Below are 20,745 nucleotides of genomic sequence, written 5' to 3' on the forward strand. Positions count from 1 at the left end.
CAAATTTATAAAAAAATCTGTGTTATTTTTTTCGAACTTACCTTGCATCTACATTTAATGCATTTCTGTTCACCATGTGAGGCCAACACCGGATGCCATTCCTGACCATTCTCATAGAGTTTATTGACAACCTTGCAGCCACCCTGGGCCAAGATTTCCTCACTGCTTCGGACATTGGGTTTGAGCGGTGCCTGATCTTGCAGAACATTGGGATTTGAGGGACCCATTTTATCACCAGCCGTATTGGAAATTTTACCCTGGGGACAGACCTTGCAGCAGGCCTTCTTGTCGGGACGATAGGCTTCCTTTTCTTTGCACTTGAGGGGAGGGCACACCATACGAGGACATCTGATTTCCAAGGTCAAGGCATCACAGGTACAGGTGGTGCATGTATCGAAACCATTAGGTGGCAAGAAGGGATGCCATGTTGCACCGGCCACATGGAACTGATCTCCCAGGCGGCAACCCCGTTTCTGTTGTTGTTGCTCCTCAGCCTTGTTGCCTTTGACATTCTGTGGCACACACATGGCACAGCACTCACCCTCGGCCAACACCAATTCCTCATTTACCTTGCAGTGCACCACGGGACACTTGATCGGCTCACAGGTAGCATGTCCGCGTTGGCAGGCACACATCTGGCAGGTATCTTCCGTGCTGCGCCATTGTTCCGTCTCATCATAGAACCGCCCGGAGTGATAACACTTGGTGTCGGCTGTCATTAGCAAATCATCATTGCGATCACCGGGCAGGAAGACATTGGGCACATTGTTGTCCGTGTAAATGGGGAAGCAGTGGGCCGGCACTTTTGTGGATTTCAATTTGCCGCGCAGCAGCAATTCATTTTTCTCCTTGGAATGTACCTCCAGATAACAGACACTCGATTCCAATTTCACCAATTCATTGGAGGGCATGCCGAGAACAAAACCTTCCATATACGAACCGGAGAATTCTTCCAGCAGCTTACGGGTGACGGGGGCTCCGATGGCCTCAATTGGCTTTTCTTCCAAATAGATTTGCAAATCCTGAGGATGGTTTTGGAAACCGCTCAGGGTCAACTCATAGTGGAGATTGCATTCATTGTCAATGGATAGCCAGGCCATGCCCATGGCGTGATGGGGAGCCGAGACGGAGTGTTCAGATCTCTTTAGCAAAATTGGTTCAGCCGAGTCACGGGCATCGGCCACAGGTCGGGGTACCAAACGGCCTCTAATCAAGCTCGATTCCTGGTCCACAGCAATGTTAACACCCAAATCGCCGGCATACAAAGACTCAACGACCTTGGGTCCCAATTTATCCACAGTGCCAATGGCTTGATTGAAATTGAAACTTGGGGTCAAATCCTGCAAGACAGCCTTACGTTTGCCCATATCCTCAATTAGGCTAATTTCTGGATGATCGCGGGCATTCACCTGATCCGTTTCAATGTTATAGGCCAAAGAGCCATCGGTGTTGAGGAATACCCAGGCCAAACCACTGCTGTTGCTGGTGGTCTTGGCCTCGGCATTGTGGGGAGCCAATAGGGTTTGGAAAATCTCACAGGTGGTGCGGGTGACAATGTGGCCCTGGATACGTAAGTTGGGGTTCTTTTTGGATTCAATGGTGAGCAGCAATTTACCACGGGACATCAAACGCAGATTTTGTATGGAAATGGGTGAGGAGATTTCCAAGACATTAACCTCGGAGGAGGGTTTGCGCACCTTTTGTACCTCATCCAAAACCACTTCACGGCGATCGGGTGATTCAATGCGAATGCTAACGGGAGCATCAACATAATCATCGGGGGCAAAGACACCATTAAAGACCAGGGTCAAATGCATGGAAGAGGCAGCACCACTGCTGGTCGAAACAATGGCAGTACCACCGGAACCGGCAAGGATATCCGATTTGGAGCCAGGTGCAGGTTCCATCAAGGCGCTAAACAATTCCGATTGCAGTGCCGTGTATTTGCCAATTTTTCCCGCCAAAGCCAATTCAGTTTGGAATTTATTACCACCCCAGAGCAGGACAACATGAAGGCGTTCATCACGCAACAAACGTTTGTAGTCACGGGGTACACGACGCCACACACCACAGATTTTACCGGTGACATTTTGATAAATCGATTGGGGACCGGCAGGCAACTGCAATTGATGTTCCTCCAAAATGGTGCCAGCATCATCGACAAATTGTATGGCCCGGGGCCGGTTAACCTTCGATGAGGTATAGAAGGAGTAATACAAATTCTTCTTGTGGAACATAAAACGTCCGGTGGCCACAATATTATGGGGATTGTGGGTGGTGTACATCGATTTCATTTCTTCACCTTTCAAGAAGTGGGAAGTGCGGCCGGTTAGCAGGGCAGCGAAATCTGTAAAATGGGCGAGAGAATAAAATATTAGAAGGAAATCCGCAAAGTAAAATTTTTGGGGGAAAAACGAAATACTTACGTTTCATATTGCGCTCCTCTTCTTCCATTGGTGCCGGTACATCTAAGGCCATGGTGTCTGGAAAAAAAGAATAAATAAAATTAGAAAATAGTTTGGAAATGTCTTTTGTTTCTCGAAAAAAATTAAGGTCATAAAAATGTCAACACTTCTTGAATGAATGCGGCCTGGCTTTGGGTTTCCAAAAACTAAACCTCGTGGGACAAATAACAGGAAATTACCTTGCCAGAAATTCTATTCGTGAAGCTCCCACCTATGGAGTTATTGTCTTTAGGATTTTAACCTTGCTCACACTCACACACACAGCGGCCATTCTAGGTGTGTCCGTCTCTACCTTGGAAATGTGTGAATAGAGGAGGACCCTTGTAACACACACACAATCAACCATCCACAGATCGACACACGGACAGACAGACAACTGTGTTTGACATAATACCCCTAACAAGTTACCGCCTCTTGGCAACACCCTGCTGCTGTTGCTGCCGTTGTTGATGATGATGGTGCTACACGTGAGTTTTCAAAAACAACAACAACAACAATCGAAACAAAGATCCGTAAAACTGCCGTATAAAAGGTGGAGAGGAGCTGGTAATGAAAAATGTTACGGATCGGTAAATGATGGTAACAAGGTAAGAAGAGCAGCAGCAACAACAACAACACAACATTTTTTGAAATTCTTGGAAACCATTGTTGTCGGTTCGTTCCCGCTCAATGAAAAATGGTCGATGATGGGTTAAAAATGGACGACGCGAACGAAGTACACAGGTTGTTGTACCCAAATCGAACTCAAACTGAACCGAAAAAAACATAACAATGAACCATGTACAACAATAAAATTGGAAATTTTATGGAAAATCGATTACAAGAACATGGAAATTGAAAGAAAACAATTCTTTCAGAAAAAAGGTGATTGGTTATTTAGTTTATGATGGTGTACTGGCATGGCAGGGAGGAGGTAGTTTCTTTGTTTGGTTTTCTCTTGGCAAGGTGATGAAATAAATTTAAGCCGGATTTCCGGACTATGGAAACAAATAAAAAAGCGGGGGGATTCGAAATTCCAAGAACTAGTTTTTGAACTAGTTCGACATATTTTAAAACCAATAAATTTTCAATGAAAACATTTTTTAAAACTTTTTTTAAAGAAATTTCAAAATTTTCCCAGGTGGAGACTTTGAAAAAATTGAAATTTTTTAAAGAAATGTATTTTTTATGAATATTTATATAATAAAATGCTGAAAACCATCAAAATTTGAAAAGTCTCCAAAAGTGGAGAGTTTTCCAAATTTCACAAAAATGGGTTCTAAAGGCATAATTAATTGATTCTAAGCTATTTTAAAGATTTCCAATTGAAAAAATCAATAATTTGAAAGTCTACACAAGTGGAGAGTTTTGGAAAATTTTTAGAAAAATTGAATTTTTGAAAAAAAAATTATTGAAATTTGTTATATTATGTGTCTTATACAATGATTTTTAATGAAACTTAAATTTTTTTTTAACAAAAAATTAATTTTTTTTAAGTGGAGAGTTTTAAAATGAGAATTTTTTAAAAATCTTTTTACCACCAAAAACTTCAAATTTTCTTTGATTTTCTTTATTTATATAAAATCTGAATCATTTTTTAATACTAATTCTCCAAATTTTCTTAGAAAATTATGAATTTTTGCAAGTCTCCACTAGTGTAGAGTTGTTAAAAATGCACGAAAATTTTTTATTTTTATTTATTTGAGTTCCTTGTTTGATCCTATAACAAAATATGCAAAATTTGAAAAGTCTCCAAAAAGTGGAGACTTTTCGAAAAATGGCAAATTTCCATTTCTCCATTGTTTTTAGGTATTCCGAGGTCATTTTTAAACGATTTCAATGTAAAATTGACAATTTTAATAACTCTCCAATGGTGGAGACATGGGAAAATAAAGGAAATTTGGGATTTTTCTAATTTTTCTGAAAGTTTTATTAATAAAAAATAAATAAAATTATATTTCTTAGAGTTTTTTCTTATAATTTTTTGTGTTAAATGAAGATTTTGTTATTTTCCATCATTATCATGTTTGTTCTTGCTACTCGTGGTACATGTTTTTTTTGTAATATTAAGTATGTATTGTCTTCCCTGGTTCTGCTGCCAAGAGTTATTTCAAATATTTTAATATCTCTTTTAGTGCCCCTGTCCGCTCCCTCTCCCTCTTCTTTGCATTGTAACCATTAATGGTAATTCCCTTGAATTGTGGGTTGTCGATCGAACTCCACCAAGAAAACAAAAAAAATAAGGTTATTGCCTTGCCAGCCATATCATCAAACCTATAATTCAGCAAAGGAATTTTTCCTGCCATCCATAAAGGAAATTCATATGGGCTTTTCACTTTCGGACTACGGACTATTCGTACTATACTTGCAGATCATATGCTAGAGCAGAGATCATGATGATGGAGGTGCTCAGCTATTTGATCAACATGAACTTGTTTCCATAATAGGTTCTTCATGTTGTCGTCGTTGTTGTGGCCCGGCCATAAAATCCGCAGTGGTATAATATAACAAAAAAAAACAAGTTAAATCATAACCAACAACAAATAGTTGCAAAACTATGCAGCTATGGCTATGAGCTGCCGCACCACCATCACCTCCACTCCATGAGTTTGATGTTCATCATAATGGAGGGGGTTTGTAACTCTCCCAACTGAATAGTTGCAACTTGGCCACCAGCTCAAGTTGTGGTCTTGACTAAATATGACTTTAGAGCGCATTGTTTGTCCATTGGCCAATTTCGAAAAGAAATAGTCACAATGTGCTTCTACTGTTGAATTTTTATTTTCAGAGAGGGGAGAGAGGGGAATTTCCCCCCATTCTGACTCTATTTTTTTTTGCCCCTGTTTCCCTGCTTTGCCAAATTTGGCTTAGAAAAATATTCCAATTTTTTTTCTTCCAACCAAAAAAAGTCATTAAATTGTTTTTCTTTTCAAAAATAGTTGCCAAAGATCAGTGGTCGAAGTCGGAACCGTAGAAGCTTGGGGCAACTTGTGGCCAACAGAATTCCTAAAATTATTGTCAACAACATATTTAAGCCTTAAAAGACAACCAAACACACACAAATCATCATTCGACCATCATCATCATTTCCACTTAAGTATGTGGCGAGCATTTTAAGAAGTTGAAGATGGTGTGAGATTTAGAGAGAGAGAGAGGGTGGGAGAGGAGAGAAAAGTAGTGGGGGGAGAACAAGATGCTGCCTCATTGCATTGTCATCATTATCATTAAAATTAACACAGCAACTCCATGGTAGGTAGGCCGGCTCTTAACTTCTTTAGTTTTTAGTTACTTCAGATTTTCGTAATTTATGCCGGCCTGTCGTTTAAGGTCTCCTTTTGGTTTAATTATAGCCCAGTCAAAAGCAAAGGGTCTCCTCAAACGGAACACCATATAATACACAATAAATACTAATGAAAATATGTTTTTCATAATTTATCAGGCCATTGGTGTAATACCTTTTGCACTCTCTGCTTTGTTCTCTCCCTTTCTCTCGCTCTTATAATGACATAACTCGAGCATTTTAACGCTTATTAAATTATCTCATTTAAAGGAATTTCATGACGTCTACCTTTTTTTGAGGTCCACTGGATTCCTTGAAGGCAGAATATGCCGTATCATTAAAGATCTGAGGATTTTATTTTTTTCTTGGTCGGGACACAAGGGAGGAGGCGGCTTGTTTTGCCTTGACAACAGAGTAGACCCAAAAGCAAGGTAGTGAAAATGATGCTGCTGCTTGCTGATGATCTCAAATGATATGATGGCATGAACAGCGGGAGGGTCACAACACAGAAAACTTATCTTAAAGTGAGATCTGTATTTTATTGGCCTAAAATGTGTAGAACGAGAACGAACGAGCCAACGAGCCGATATGTGGCTGATAAATAAAAACGAGGCATACCAAAAACGGTTTCAAGAAAAAAAACAGCAAAAAAAAATTAAATGACCAAAAAAAACTGAATGGTCTCTTGAAAAAACAGAAATTGTTCAACAAAATTAACGGCTCCGCTTTTTTTAGGAATTTTTGGAATTTAATGACACCAAGTGCAATCGGTGACAATATTTTTTCGGATTTTCTTGGCTGATAAGGCCAGGAACCTCTCGAATGTTGTCTGTCGCTCTCTGGCTCTCAAATCTCAAGATAATAATCTTAACGACCAAAAAAAAAGGGCCAACACAAAGATTAAAAACAGGCCAAGTAATAAAATAAAAAAATAACAAGATTAAGCAGGAATCGTAGAATCTCAAATGACAAGGAGAAAAAGAAAATAAAAACTGAAAGTCAAGGAAAATAAATTTTTTGAAATAAAATTTCAGAGGAATTTCTTTGAAAAAAAATGTCTAGAGGAAAGGGGTAGGGGACATTAAAAAATAATGATTTTAATTAAAGAAAAATAACAACAACAACAAAATTTCAATAGAACACAAGAATAGAGATACTCAATTAAAAAAGATTAAAAAATATATAAAATTTAAAAAATTAATAATAAAAAAATATTTAAAAAATACTGATTTCAATTTAAAACAAACAATTTTCAAAACTCTAAACAGAATTTATTTCGAGAAACGAAATTTAAAAAAATCAAAATTTTCGATTTTTCCCGCAACTCTACACAAAGTGGAGATTTAAGACAAATCTCACAAAATTCCCTATATTGCATGAGAAATATTTGATATTAATGAAAATGCATTGAAATTTATAAAAATTTCATTTTTTGAAACTCTACAAAAAGTGGAGACTTTGCAGAATGTCCCAAAAATGCATTTTTTTGCATGGGGAATAATATTTATAAGCTTAAATATATAAGTTTTGCATTAAACAATTTTTTTTTCATTTTTTTTAAACTCTACAAAAAGTGGAGACTTTGCCGTAGGTTATAAAAATGAAGTTTTTGCATGGAGAACAACAAATATAAGGAAATTCAGACCTAAAAATATAATTTTGCATTTAAAAAAACTATTTTTCAATTTTTCTGGAAACTCTACAAAAGGTGGAGACTTCGCCGTAGGTTACAAAAATTAATTTTTTTTTAATTGGAAATAATAGATATAAGCAAATTTAGGCTTAAATATATTATTTTATATTTAAAAAATATTTTTTTAATTTTTTAAAAACTCTACAAAAAGTGGAGACTTTGCAGAATGTCCCAAAAATTCATTTTTTGCATGGGGAATAATATTTATAAGCTAATTTGGGTTTAAATAGATCATTTTTACATAAAAAAAATATTTTTTAATATTTTGAAAACTCTACAAAAAGTGGAGACTATGCCGTATGTTACAAAAATGCATTTTTTGCATTGAGAATAATAGATATAAGCTAATTCTGGATTAAAATATTAAAAAGTGTGGGTTTGAGAAACTCTACAAAAAGTGGAGACTTGCTAAAAATTTGTAGGAAAATAAAAATTATTGTAAAAATTCACAATTTGCCTAAGGAATAATAAATATAAGCATTTTTAAGCTTAAAATATTTAAAAATTGTGAATTTTTGCAACTCTCCAAAAAGTGGAGACTTGTTGGAAAATTAAAAATGATTACAAAAATGCATAATTTGAAGGAATAATAAATATTAATTAGTTTAAAATATAAAAAATGCGATATCTTGAAACTCTACAAAAAGTGGAGACTTGTTGGAAAATTAAAAATGATTACAAAAATGCATAATTTGCTTCAAGAATAATAAATTTAAAAATATGGAAGCTTAAAATATTACAAAAATTTTGAGTTTTTGCAACTCTACAAAAAGTGGAGACTTAACAAAAAATCATCCAAAAAAATTATTTTTTATACAGAAATTCATAATAAAATTTATAATTTAAAAAACAAGTTAAGATTGAAAATATTTTTTTTTAATTTTTACAAACTTTTCAAAAAATTTCAATTTTTTTTATAAAATTCTTAAATTTTTTATTTTTTTCTCCAAAGTCTACACTAGTGTAGAGTTACTAAATCTTTATGAAAATCCTTTATATTCATTGCAAATCATCAAAAATGCTTAAGAAATGTGAAATCGATGATTTTTCAAAAGTCTCCAAAAAGTGGAGACTTTATAAATTTTCGCAAAAATGCTATTTTTAGTTAAAATATCAACTGCCATTATGGTTTAAGTGATTTTTATGCAATTTCCTCAAGTCTCCACTAGTGTAGAGTTTTAAATAAATTAAGAAAATTAAATAAAATTTTGATTTTTTTTTTAATTTTGCTTAAAAATTTAAATAAAATTATAAAATTTAATGATGGTAAAAAAGTAAACGTTTTACTAAAAAAAAATTTTGTAATAAAATTAATTTTTTTAAAAATTAATTTTTTGGTAAAAAAATAATTTAATTTTTTTTAATTTAATTGTTTTTATTTGCTGTTGTATTTAATTTATTTATTTATTGTTTTTTTTTTTGTATTCCAACTTTTCTTTTTCTTTGCTGTGTTTTTATCTGTTTTTTTGGCTTCTATTTTTGTTAAGATGACGCCGTCAATATAATATGCATGTCTGTCTGTCTGCCTGTCGGTCGGTTTGTTCGCCTGTTTGATTGTATATACTGCTTATTATGTATGCTATTCATGCAGAAAATTACTTAAATCAAAATAAGGTTAATTTTTTATATTGTTGTTGTTGTTGCTGTTGTTGTGGTTGTTGCTTTTTGACTTCTACGTCTTGGCTTAGTTTTGTGATTTGCCACGGCTAGATAACTGAACATTCTTTTTGAATAATTTTTTTTCGGTGTTGTTGCTGTTGTTATTTTAGAAATATAATTAAAACAAAAATACCACCAATTTCTGGTGTGTGTGTGTTTGGACACTCTTCGTTTCAGGCGATGTAGTCATCATACTACTTCCAATATTATCATGGGGAAGGAGGGGAAGAGGAGGCAAAGCAGAAAAAACTGAACATCATAATGATTTGAGGATGATGAACGCTTGCTGGCTGGCTAGCGGACTGGGTGGCGTTTGAGGTATTGCACGGTGGAGGTGGTGATTGTGTCTGCATGATGATGATCATCATCATGATGCCGCCGCCGCCGCCACCATCAATTGACGTGGTATCTGGCTGGCTTTTTTTCTGTGGCAAAAAATACGCCAAAGAGATATGTGAGTATGTTTTTTTGGTTTCTCGTGCTTGCTGGTTTTATTTCGCTTAGCGTTTTATATATTTTTTTGAAAATGTTTGTTGGTATCTTTTTAATTTTTTTGGACGAAAAAAAAAAAAACTGGGGTATATTTTGGTCTTTATTGACCAGTAGCATTAAATGATGGCGACTAGTTTTTTTATTGGAAATTTTGAAAATTATTTAAAAAAATATTACAGCATCTGTTTGCTAAAATGCAGGCCTTAACAGGCCTTATTAATAATTTTTTTTTAATTTTTTATTTTTAATTTTATTTATTTTGTTTGGAACAATCCAAAAATACTTTCTTTTTCTATGTCATTGATTTTTTTTTTATTTTTTGCAAATTTTAAAAAAATAAATAATTTATATTTAAATATATTCCCCCCAAAAAACCCATAAAATATATTAAAATATGTTTATGGTTATCAGAGATGACAAAAATCTTTTATAAAATTTGCAAAATAATGTCTTAAATATATTAAAAAATATATCTAAAAAAATTAAAAAAAAAACAGCAAAAAAAGCAAAACAAAAAAATTGGCAGGATAAATTCGGACTACGACGAAGTAATGGATTGTAGTGTGGGGGCGTAAGTGTAAGTTTTTTTCGTTCTTCATTTTTTGGTTAAATCATTTTGATGTGTGTTCTCTTGTCTTGTTCTTCCTATTTTTTTTTCTTTTGGCTGGTGTCTGGGTTGGACTAATCTATAACAGGCAATTTATTTTGCCATGCCTGAAATATTTTATGATTTATGTATAGCGGATTTTTTGTTGGTGGAACAAGTTATAAGAGGCATGTTATTGGAATGAGAACAGGCTAGACATACATATATATAAACAGCTATAGCTTTGATAGATCTACAGATCTTTAGTTATGGCTAATGTCCATCACATGACGACGACGACGAAGATGATGATAATAATGATTCATTCAAGAAAAGCATGAGATTTTTATTTCTGAATCTTTTTTTTATAAAAATAATAATAAAAATTTAAAATAGTTTAGGAAACTTACCATTTTTATCACCGGGACATGTTTTGCAACATTTACCGGGCAGCAAAATTGGATCATCGCACAAAGCTGGTGGACATTCATTTTTTATGTTGCGACATTGGACGCGAGCCACAATGCGGCGTTTTTTGGGAACCTAAAAGACAACAATAAAAAAATTCAAACAATTAAAAACAAATGTGATTTATTAAAAATAAAAAAAAAAATATATAAAAAAAATAAAACTATGAAATGAATTTTTTTTGGAAATAAAAAATACATAATTCTAAAAATGTTTTATAAAAATTATTTTTTTAAAATTTATAAAAAATAAATAACAAAGTATTAATATGAAAATGTATTAAAAATTAAAAAAATATTTTTTTTTATTAAAAAAAAATAAATTCTTAGGAAATCCAAAAACGTTAAAAAAATAAATAAAAAAATTAATATGCTTAATTAATTTAATTTAATAAAAATTAAAAAAAAATTAATAAACAAATTTTAAAAAAATATTTCGAAGTTTTTTAAAATTAAAAAAAAATATTTTTTTTTAATAAAAAAAAATTAAAAAAAAATTATTTCGACTTTTTTCAAAAAAAAAAAAAAATTATTTCGACTTTTTTCAAATTAAAAAAAAAAATTTTTTTTAATAGAAAAATTTAAAAAAAAAATTATTTCGACTTTTTTTAAAATTAAAAAAAAATATTTTTAATTTTAAAAATGAAATGAACATTTTATCAAAAAAAAAAAATATAATTTTATGTAATACATATTTTTAATATATTTTTTTTTAATTTTAAAAAACTTCGAAATATTTTTTTTACTTTTTTTTATTAACATTTTTTTATTAAATTAAATTAATTAAGCATATTAATTTTTTTTATATTTTTTTTTTAATAAAAAAATTTAAAAATTTTTTTTTCGAATTTTTTTAAAATTAAAAAAAAATATTTTTAATTTATAAAAATTAAATGAACATTTTATAAAAAAATAAAATTTTATAACACATATTTTTATATATTTTTATAAAAAAAACATTTTTTTTATAAAAAATTAATAAATTAAATTAATATGAAAATTTTATAAAAATTTAAAAAACAAATTTTTTGTAAAAAAAAATTATATAAAAATATTTGAAAAATAAAAAAAAATATTTGAAAATTTTCTATAACAGTTAAAAGCAAATATTTTTACATAAAAAATAAATAATTTTAATATGACAATTTTATAAAAATTAAAAAAATATATTATTTTTCAAATAAAAATGACTAAAAAAATTTCTAGAAAAATTAAAAAAAAATATTTTTAAAAAAAATTTAGTTTTTTAAATAATATAAAAAATATGTTTTTTTAATAAAAATAAATAAAGAAATTATATAAAATTAAAAAATTGATTTTTTGTAAATAAAAAAAATTATAAAAAGATTTATTATATAAAAATCTAAAAAAATATCATTTTTATATATATATATATATGTTTTAAATAGATTTTATAAAATAAAAAAAATAAATAAGTATTTTACATTTTTAATTTTTTTTCTAAAATTTTACTTAAAAAAATTTAATAAAAATATGTATTATATAAAAATCTAAAAAAATATAATTTTTAAATAATTTTTTTAATAAATTTTATAAAATAAAAAAAATTAAATACATACTTTATATTTTTAAATATTTTTTTCAAAATTTTACTAAGTCTCCACAAAGTTTAGACCCCATTAGTTGGCTTAAAAATATTTTTTTCCATCTAGAACTATTTTTTATTGATTAAAAATCAACTAGAAAACCTGTAGACACCAATTTTAAAAAGTCTCCAAAAAGTGGAGACTTTTTAAAAAACACCAAAATCGAAATTTTTCTTAAGAAATATTAATTCTAAGACCACACCAAGTCATAAAAACTAATTCTACACACTTTTAGAAACTCTACACAAGTGGAGACTTTTGAAATATTTTCAAAATTTTAAAAAAAAAATTTTTTTTTGAAAAAAAATTGAACATAAAATGCGATTTATGTGACAAATTTGCTGAAAATTGTTAAGCCTTTTTTTAATATATTTTTTATTAATAAAATAATTTTTTATTACCCAAATGGATTAAAGGCTTTATATATATATATATATATATATATATATACAATTTTATGTCAAATTCTTTACATTTGCGTGTTAATCAATTTTTGATTAATCGACAGTTCTTTTTTTCTTTTTCTATTTTTTTTATTACCCTAAAGATGGTGTCCCATATTTTTTATGTTGTGTGCCCGAACATGCTTGTTGTCTGTCTGTTGCTGTTATTTCTAGTGTTTTAATTACCTCATAAATTATTTGTTAATTAATTAGAGAGTGTAAAATAAATATCAAAATGGAAATTTTGTGCGAAACAGTTCCAATTTTGATATTTTTTGCGTAGAATGCATTTTTTGAAATATTAATAATTTTTTTTGCAGAATTTTTTTTTTTCAATAAGGTAAGGCTGCATAAAAGACTTTATGGCATCAATTAAATAGAATTGGCTGCCATTTGATTGTGATTTATATATGTATGATGTGTATATATGTATTAATATTTTTTCTACTGACGTATTGTGTGTCTGCTGCGGATTGTTTTTTTATTTTTTGCCCAGCCAGCCAGACAAAATAAAAATGAAAATTATTTTTTTATTTTCAATATTTTATTTGAAGAATTTGCGTAATTTCAAAGAAAAGCAAGCAGGCGAAAAAATATGTTTTGTACGTCTCAATAAGTTATTAATCATTGAACAAACTAAGGCGACAAGTAGCGTACGCAAACCTAAGCTTCTTTGGTATTTGTTTTTTGTGCATACTATGAAAATTTGCCTGCTGTCATGTTATTGTTTGGCAAAATAGATATTCCTTTCATGTAGACCAGGCCAGACGACGAAAAAAAAAGCAACAATCAACATGTTCGTAATAAAAGACCTTTAAAATTGTCATTAATCATTTTTGGCAAATGAAAAAACAGGCATTGGGGGGAGAAGTTTGCACTTTTTTTGCAAAAAAAAACAAATTTTTCCAATATTTTTTGGAGAGAAATATTTTTTTTAGTTCTCTTAAAATTTATTTTTTTCCTATTAAATTTTTATTTTTTACGATTTTTTTGAAAAAAAAAAATATTTTTTTCCAAAAATTTCCAAAAAGTCTCCATGAGTGGAGACTTTTTAAAAGTGCTTTATTTGAGTGCAAAATGTTGTTATTGTCTAATTTAAGTTGTTATATAGCATTTTCCGTTAAGACAATTTAAAAATTTGAAAATTTTTTCAACTCTCCAAAAGTGTAGAGTTGTTAAAATCTTGAAATAAATGTTGTATTTTTATTGAAAATGTCTTATTTTATTTATATATGGCCTAAAATAAGATTTTCCATTAATTTTTTTTTTCAAATCTGAAATTTTTTCAACTCTCCAAAAGTGTAGACTTATTAAAAGCTAGTAAAAAACTCTGTTTATATATTGAAAATGCTTCAGTTCACTTATTTACTTTTTAAACTGGCATTTTCCATTTTAAAAAATTAAAAATGTTCGAAATTTCTCAAACTCTCCAAAAGTGTAGACTTATTTAAAACTATTAAAAAACGCTGTTTTTATATTTAAATTATTTTATTTTACTTATTTATGTTTTAAAATAGCATTTTCCCTTTTTAAAAAAATTAAAATTTTCGAAATCTCTCAAACTCTCCAAAAGTGTAGAGTTATTTAAATCTTAAAAAAAATTGTGTTTTTATTTTGAAAATATTTTATTTTACTTATATACCGATTAATATAGCATTTTCCATTTTAAAAAATTAAAATTTTCGAAATTTCTCAAACTCTCCAAAAGTGTAGACTTATTAAAAACTTGTAAAAAAGGCGTTTTTATATTGAAAATGTTTTAATTTGCATACTTATGATTAAATCTATTAGTTTTCCTTTTAAAATATGAAAATTTTCGAAATTTCTCAAACTCTCCAAAAGTGTAGACTTACTAAAAACTAGAAAAAATTCTGTTTTTATATTGAAAAAGTTTTTGTTTACTTATTTATGTTTTAATATGGATTTTTTTTAAAAATTTAACATTTTCGAAATTTTGTCAACTCTCCAAAAGTGTAGACTTTTTGAAATCTTAAAAAATGCGGTCATTATAAAAAAATAAATATTTTAATATGCATATTTATGTTTAAACCTATTATTTTTTTTCTTAAAAAATTAAAATCTTCGAAATTTCTTAAAATCTCCAAAAGTGTAGACTTATTAAAAACTAGTAAAAACGCTATTTTTATATTTAAAATGTTTTATTTTACTTATTTATGTTTCAATATTGTATTTTCTCTTTAAAAAAAATGAAAATTTTTGAAATTTCTTAAACTCTCCAAAAGTGTAGAGTTATTAAAAACTAATAAAAACGTAGTTTTTATCTTGAAAAAGTTTTAGTTTACTTATTTAAGATTTAAAATAGCATTTTCCATTTTAAAAAAATAAAATTTTCGAAATTTCTCAAACTCTCCAAAAGTGTAGACTTTTGCAAAACTTCTAAAAAATTCTGTATTTTTATATAAAATATTTTATTTTACTTATTTGCGTTTTAGTAAAGCATTTTCCCTTTTAAAAAGGTAACATTTTTGAAATTTCTCAAACTCTCCAAAAGTGTAGACTTATTAAAATCTTGTAAAAATGTTTAATTTTCCTTTTAAATGTTATATTTTAATTAGTTATGACTTTAAAATGTAAAATTTCACATTTTTCAAAAGTCTCCAAAAAGTGGAGACTTTTCAAAAAATTGGCAAAAATGTAAATTTCAACAAAAATAATGGCTTTTAAAGCGGGTTTCATAAAATAAATTGTAATATTAATTAATTATAAGATATAAAGAAACATTTTTTAAGTGGAGACTTTTTTGAAATTTGGGAAAAATCGAAAAAAAATGAAAAAATATTTGTAAAAAATTGTGTTTACTTACCGCCACACATTCACATTTAATGCAATACATAACACCAAATGGTGGTCCCAAATCGGCATACCATGTTGAACCCAATTCCTTGAGGGTCTTGCCAAATTGACATTCGGATACTGTAAAAAAAGGAGAACAAAATATAAAAAATTAGAAAAATTGAAAAAAATTTAGAAAAAATACGTAAAGTAAATAATATCGAAATTACTGAACAAAAATTGTAAATAATCATTAGGGCTGTTTGTTTTGGGTTGTCGAGTTTGTTGTTGTTATTTTGTGTTAAAGGTATATCATTAAATAGCATCCCGCTGTTGTGGCTCTTCTTTGAAGTTACCACAGAACAATAAAAAAATTTAAATTTCTATTTTTTTGAAGAATTTTTTTTACACCTCACAATGAAAAAAGAATTCAAATGACTGACCCATCTTGGCCTTTTCTTTCATTTATTAATGAAGTATATTCATTCAAAAAACGAATTTCCATATTACATGGAGTTCGGTTTCTTGAAAGACCGCCCATGTGTTTCAAAGGAGTTTTTTTGTATGAAATGCATCTCCCCTCCCCTCCTCGCCTAGTTTTGTTTTATGATGAGTTTCAGGGCTTATTTTATGATTATTTCCTCTCTGCTGTTAATTAAACTATAAAAATGAAAATAGAAAAAACCTCTCCCCCTTCCTCCTCCTCCTTTTTTCCCCAGAAGTAACAAAACAAAACAGAAACGTTTATTTAATGCGGTTTTATGTGGCCTGATTGTTTTTGTTGTTGCTGTTTTAGCCCCCTACAAAAACTTATTAGACCTTAAGACGTCGGGAAATTGCATTGGGTGTGTGCTGGGGTGTTTTGTTGCTGTTGTTGTTGTTGCTTTTGTATTTATTATATTATTTTCATTCTCATTTTACCGAAACCTTATAAATGCTCTGTATTTAATTTGTTGTTGTTGTTGTATTGTGTGAGAATCTATAACAGGTAGATATATATATTTTTTTATTTAATTTAGAATACAATTTTTGGTATACAGAAAATATTTTTTGTTGTTGTATAAAAAGCCAATGACCATTTTTATATATTTTTATTATTTTTTTTGTAACTTTACATTAAATAAAATCCACATTCATTAAAATGGATATATAAGGCGCCAAAACAAAAAACTTGATCGGCATGCCATTACAAAAAAAAAAAAACTGAACTGGCCAAAAACGCACAACCCGCCAGTCTGGCGTTTAAAATTGCATAGCCAGCCAATATTTGTTGTTGTTGTTATTTTTTGGATAAGGCCTGATTTTCATGAATGAAAAAGGCCAGAATAAAAATTTCCAGTTTCTTTGTGGAATGAAAAAAAAATAATAACAACAACAAAAAATAATAAAATCAACAACAACCAATGAGAGAAACATGATTAAAGGACATAAAAAGAAAAATAAAAAAAGGAAGGAAAGAGGAAATAAAAAAAATAGAATTTTTCAAAATTAAAAATATTCTACTAACATAAAAAGGGAGAGAGGAGGACATACAAAAATTTCAAAAAAAAATATTATTTGATAATTTTTTTTTTTGACAAAAAAAAAATCTAATGAAATGTTTAAAAATTATAAATTTTTTAATAGATAAAATAAAAAAGGTTTAAAAAATTATAAGTTACATTTTCAACAACAAACAATTTTTTTTTTTTTAAAAAATTTTGAAAAAAAAATTAAATAAAAAGTATTCTACTAACTTAAAAAAGGAGAGAGGAGAAAAAAATTAAAAAAAAAAATAGTTTCCTTTTTTTTTGAAGGGAGAAAAAATTTTTTTGATAAAAAAATATTTTTTTAATGAAAAAAAATATTTAAAAAAATCAAAAAAATTTTTTTTAAAAAATAAAATAAAAAAGGTTTAAGAAATTATAAGTTATATTTTTAATAACAAAAAAAAATGTTTTTTTTAATGAAAAAAAAAATTTGAAAAAATTAAAAAATTTTTTAATGAAAAAAAAAATTGAAAAATTTAAAAATTTTTTTAATGAAAACAAATTTGAAAAAAATTATTTTTTTTAATAAAAAGAATTATAAGTTATATTTTCAATAAAAAATATTTAAAAAATTATAATTAAAAAAAAAATTAAAAAAATAAAAAAGGTTTAAGAAATTATAAGTTATATTTTTAATAAAAAAAAAATATTTTTTTTATGAAAAAAAATTTGAAAAAAAATCAAAATTTTTTTAAAGAAAAAAATTAAATTTTTTTAATGAAAAAAAAAAATTGAAAAAAAATATTTTTTTTAATAAAAAGAATTATAAGTTATATTTTCAAAAAAAAAAGAATATTTAAAAAATTATAATTTAAAAAAAAATTAAAAAAATAAAAAAGGTTTAGAAAAATTATACATTATATTTTTATTAACAAAAAATATTTTTTGAATAAAAAAATATATATATATATATATATATATTTTTTTTTAATAAAAAGAATTATAAGTTAGTTGTTTAATAACTAACAAAATATTTTATTTTTTAATGAAAAAATATATTTAAAAAAATAATAATTTTTTTAATAAATAAAATTAAAAAAAAATAATAAAAAAAGGTTTGGAAAAATTATATGTTATATTTTTAAAAACAATTTTAAAATATTTTTTTTCATAAAAAAAATTGAAAAAAATTATAAAATTTTTTAAAAAAAAAAATTTTTATAATTTATAATTTTTTTTAATAAATAAAATACTAAAAAATTTTTTTTTAATATTATTTTTTTAATGAAAAAAATATTTTTTTTTTTTTAATGAAAAAATATATTAAAAAAATAAAATTGAAAAAAATATTTAAAAAAATTATAGGTGATATTTTGATATTTTTAATAACAAAAAAAAAACATTTAAAAATTACAATTACGCCCACAATTGCCCACCGATCAACCAGCCAGCCATGTGATATCTTTTTAATTAGTCATTTAGTGTAAATAAATAAATAATAATAATTTTTTTCTAATATTATATATAAATATGCAAATTTCTAGTCATAGTTTATATGACAGTTTTTTTCTTCTTCGTTGTTGTTGTTGTTTTTAATTTCAAATAAAACCCTATAATTTATGGGAAATTTATGTTTGTACAGCCAGCCCAGCTACTACTACTAACTATATGGGGTTTTCAACAACAACGTAATATTTTGTTGTTGTTGTAGTGAATATTTTTTTTTTTTTGCGTTGCAACTTGTATGTGAAATGGCATTTCAAATATTTGTGTAAGCAGCAAATAAGAATACGAAAATGAAAATTTGCAAAAAAAAATTCATTTGGGCGCCACCATTTAATTGTGAAAAAATTACATACATACAAATAATTTAATGAAATTTTTTGAATTTGAATTTTTGTGTAATTTGAATTTTTAAATAAAATTTTATTTTAATTAAATTAAAATGTTTGAAAAAATGTTACTTTTTTCTATTTTATGTTTTTTATTTATTTTTACTAAAAAAAACTAAAATATTGGCTACTGTTTTCCTCCAAAAAACCGCCTCCACACATGTCTGGCCCAAAACGTTTTTATATATTTTTTTCATTGTGTCTAGAGAAAATGTTATTGTTTTTTGTTTTTTAAGACAAGTCAGGCCGGCGTCGCGCCAGGCCCGTTTTTGTGTATTTTTATGTTTTGCCATTTCAATATTGAGGTCGCCAAACTGACAGTTGTTGAATTTGATTATTTCTTGTTGTTGTTGTTATTCTTCGTATTGGCTTATATAGTGCATTTTTTTCGTTGTTTTTATTTCAACACCTCCAACAAAAAAATATTTGCAAAAATTGTATTTTTTTGTTTGTTTTTTTTTTTTTTGTTAATAAATATTTATGTTTATTATTTAAACATATATTTATTTATTATTGTTGTCAATGCCTCCTGAAATCAATAAGCTACTGGGCATTAGGTTTTTCAGATTATTTATTTGAGTTTGTTGTGGGAAGAATCGTAAACATAATTTTTTGTTGGGCAAAAAAAAAAAAAAATAAATAAATGAAAAAAATTTAAAAAAATAAATAATGTGAAAAAATGTGGGAATTTCGAGAAAATATTTTTTATAAAAATGAAAAAATATTTTTATAAATAAAAAAATATTTTTATAAATAAAAAAATATTTTTATAAATGATAAAATATTTTTATAAATTAAAAAATATTTTTATAAATAAAAAAATATATAAATAAAAAATATTTTTATAAATTAAAAAAATATTTTTTTATAAATAAAAATATAATTTTTATAAAACGAAATATAGTTTTTATATATAGTTTTTATATAATGTGAAAAAAATGTGGGAATTTATAGACAATATTTTTATAAAAATGAAAAAAAATATTTTTATAAATAAAAAAAATATTTTTATAAATGAAAAAATATTTTTATAAATTAAAAAAATATTTTTATAAATAAAAAAAATTATAAATAAAAAATGTTTTTATAAATTAAAAAATATTTTTTTATAAATAAAAATATAATTTTTATAAAACGAAATATAGTTTTTATATATAAAAATATATATTTTTATAAATAAGAATATAATTTTTATAAATAAGAATATAATTTTTATAAATAAAAATATAATTTTTATAAATAAAAAAATAATTTTTCTAAATAAAAATATAGTTTTTATAAAAATAAATATAGTTTTTATATATACAAATATGATTTTTATAAATAAAAATATAATTTTTATAAAAAAAAGTATTTTATAAATAAAAAATATTTTTATAAATAAAAATATTTTTATAAATGAAAACATAATTTTTATAAATAAAATAAATTAAAAAATATTTTTATATAAAAAAAAATATTTTTATATATAAAAAAATATTTTTATAAATAAAAAAAATATTTATAAATTAAAAAAAAATATTTTTATAAATAAAAAAAATATTTTTATAAATAAAAATATAATTTTTATAAATAAAAATATAATTTTTATAAATAAAAATATAATTTTTATAAAAATAAATATATATTTTTATATATAAAAATATTATTTTTATAAATAAAAATATAATTTTTATAAATAAAAATATAATTTTTATAAATAAAAATATAATTTTTATAAATAAAAATATAATTTTTATAAATAAAAATATAATTTTTATAAATAAAAAATATTTTTATAAATTAAAAAATAATTTTTCTAATAAAAAATTAAATTTTTCTGAATAAAAATATAGTTTTTATAAAAATAAATATAGTTTTTATATATACAAATCTGATTTTTATGAATAAAAATAAAATTTTTATAAATAAAAATAAAAT

General features: G+C 26.2%; 1 protein-coding gene across 1 annotated transcript in view; it reads right to left on the minus strand.

Annotated features, from left to right (window-relative positions):
• LOC133323552 (dorsal-ventral patterning protein Sog) overlaps positions 1-20,745 on the minus strand; it is a 41,499-nt gene that overhangs the window by 252 nt on the left and 20,502 nt on the right. Inside the window, exons 2-5 of the mRNA XM_061532470.1 lie at positions 15,496-15,605; positions 10,565-10,697; positions 2,427-2,483; positions 42-2,347 (exon numbers count right to left, since the gene is read on the minus strand). Coding sequence (XP_061388454.1) covers positions 42-2,347; positions 2,427-2,483; positions 10,565-10,697; positions 15,496-15,605 — 2,606 coding nt within the window. The remainder of the gene's footprint in view (positions 1-41; positions 2,348-2,426; positions 2,484-10,564; positions 10,698-15,495; positions 15,606-20,745) is intronic.

Source organism: Musca vetustissima, unplaced genomic scaffold (genome assembly GCF_032173495.1).
Source record: "Musca vetustissima isolate MV318-11 ecotype Yass unplaced genomic scaffold, APGP_CSIRO_Mvet_v1 utg18620, whole genome shotgun sequence".
NCBI lineage: Eukaryota > Metazoa > Arthropoda > Insecta > Diptera > Muscidae > Musca > Musca vetustissima.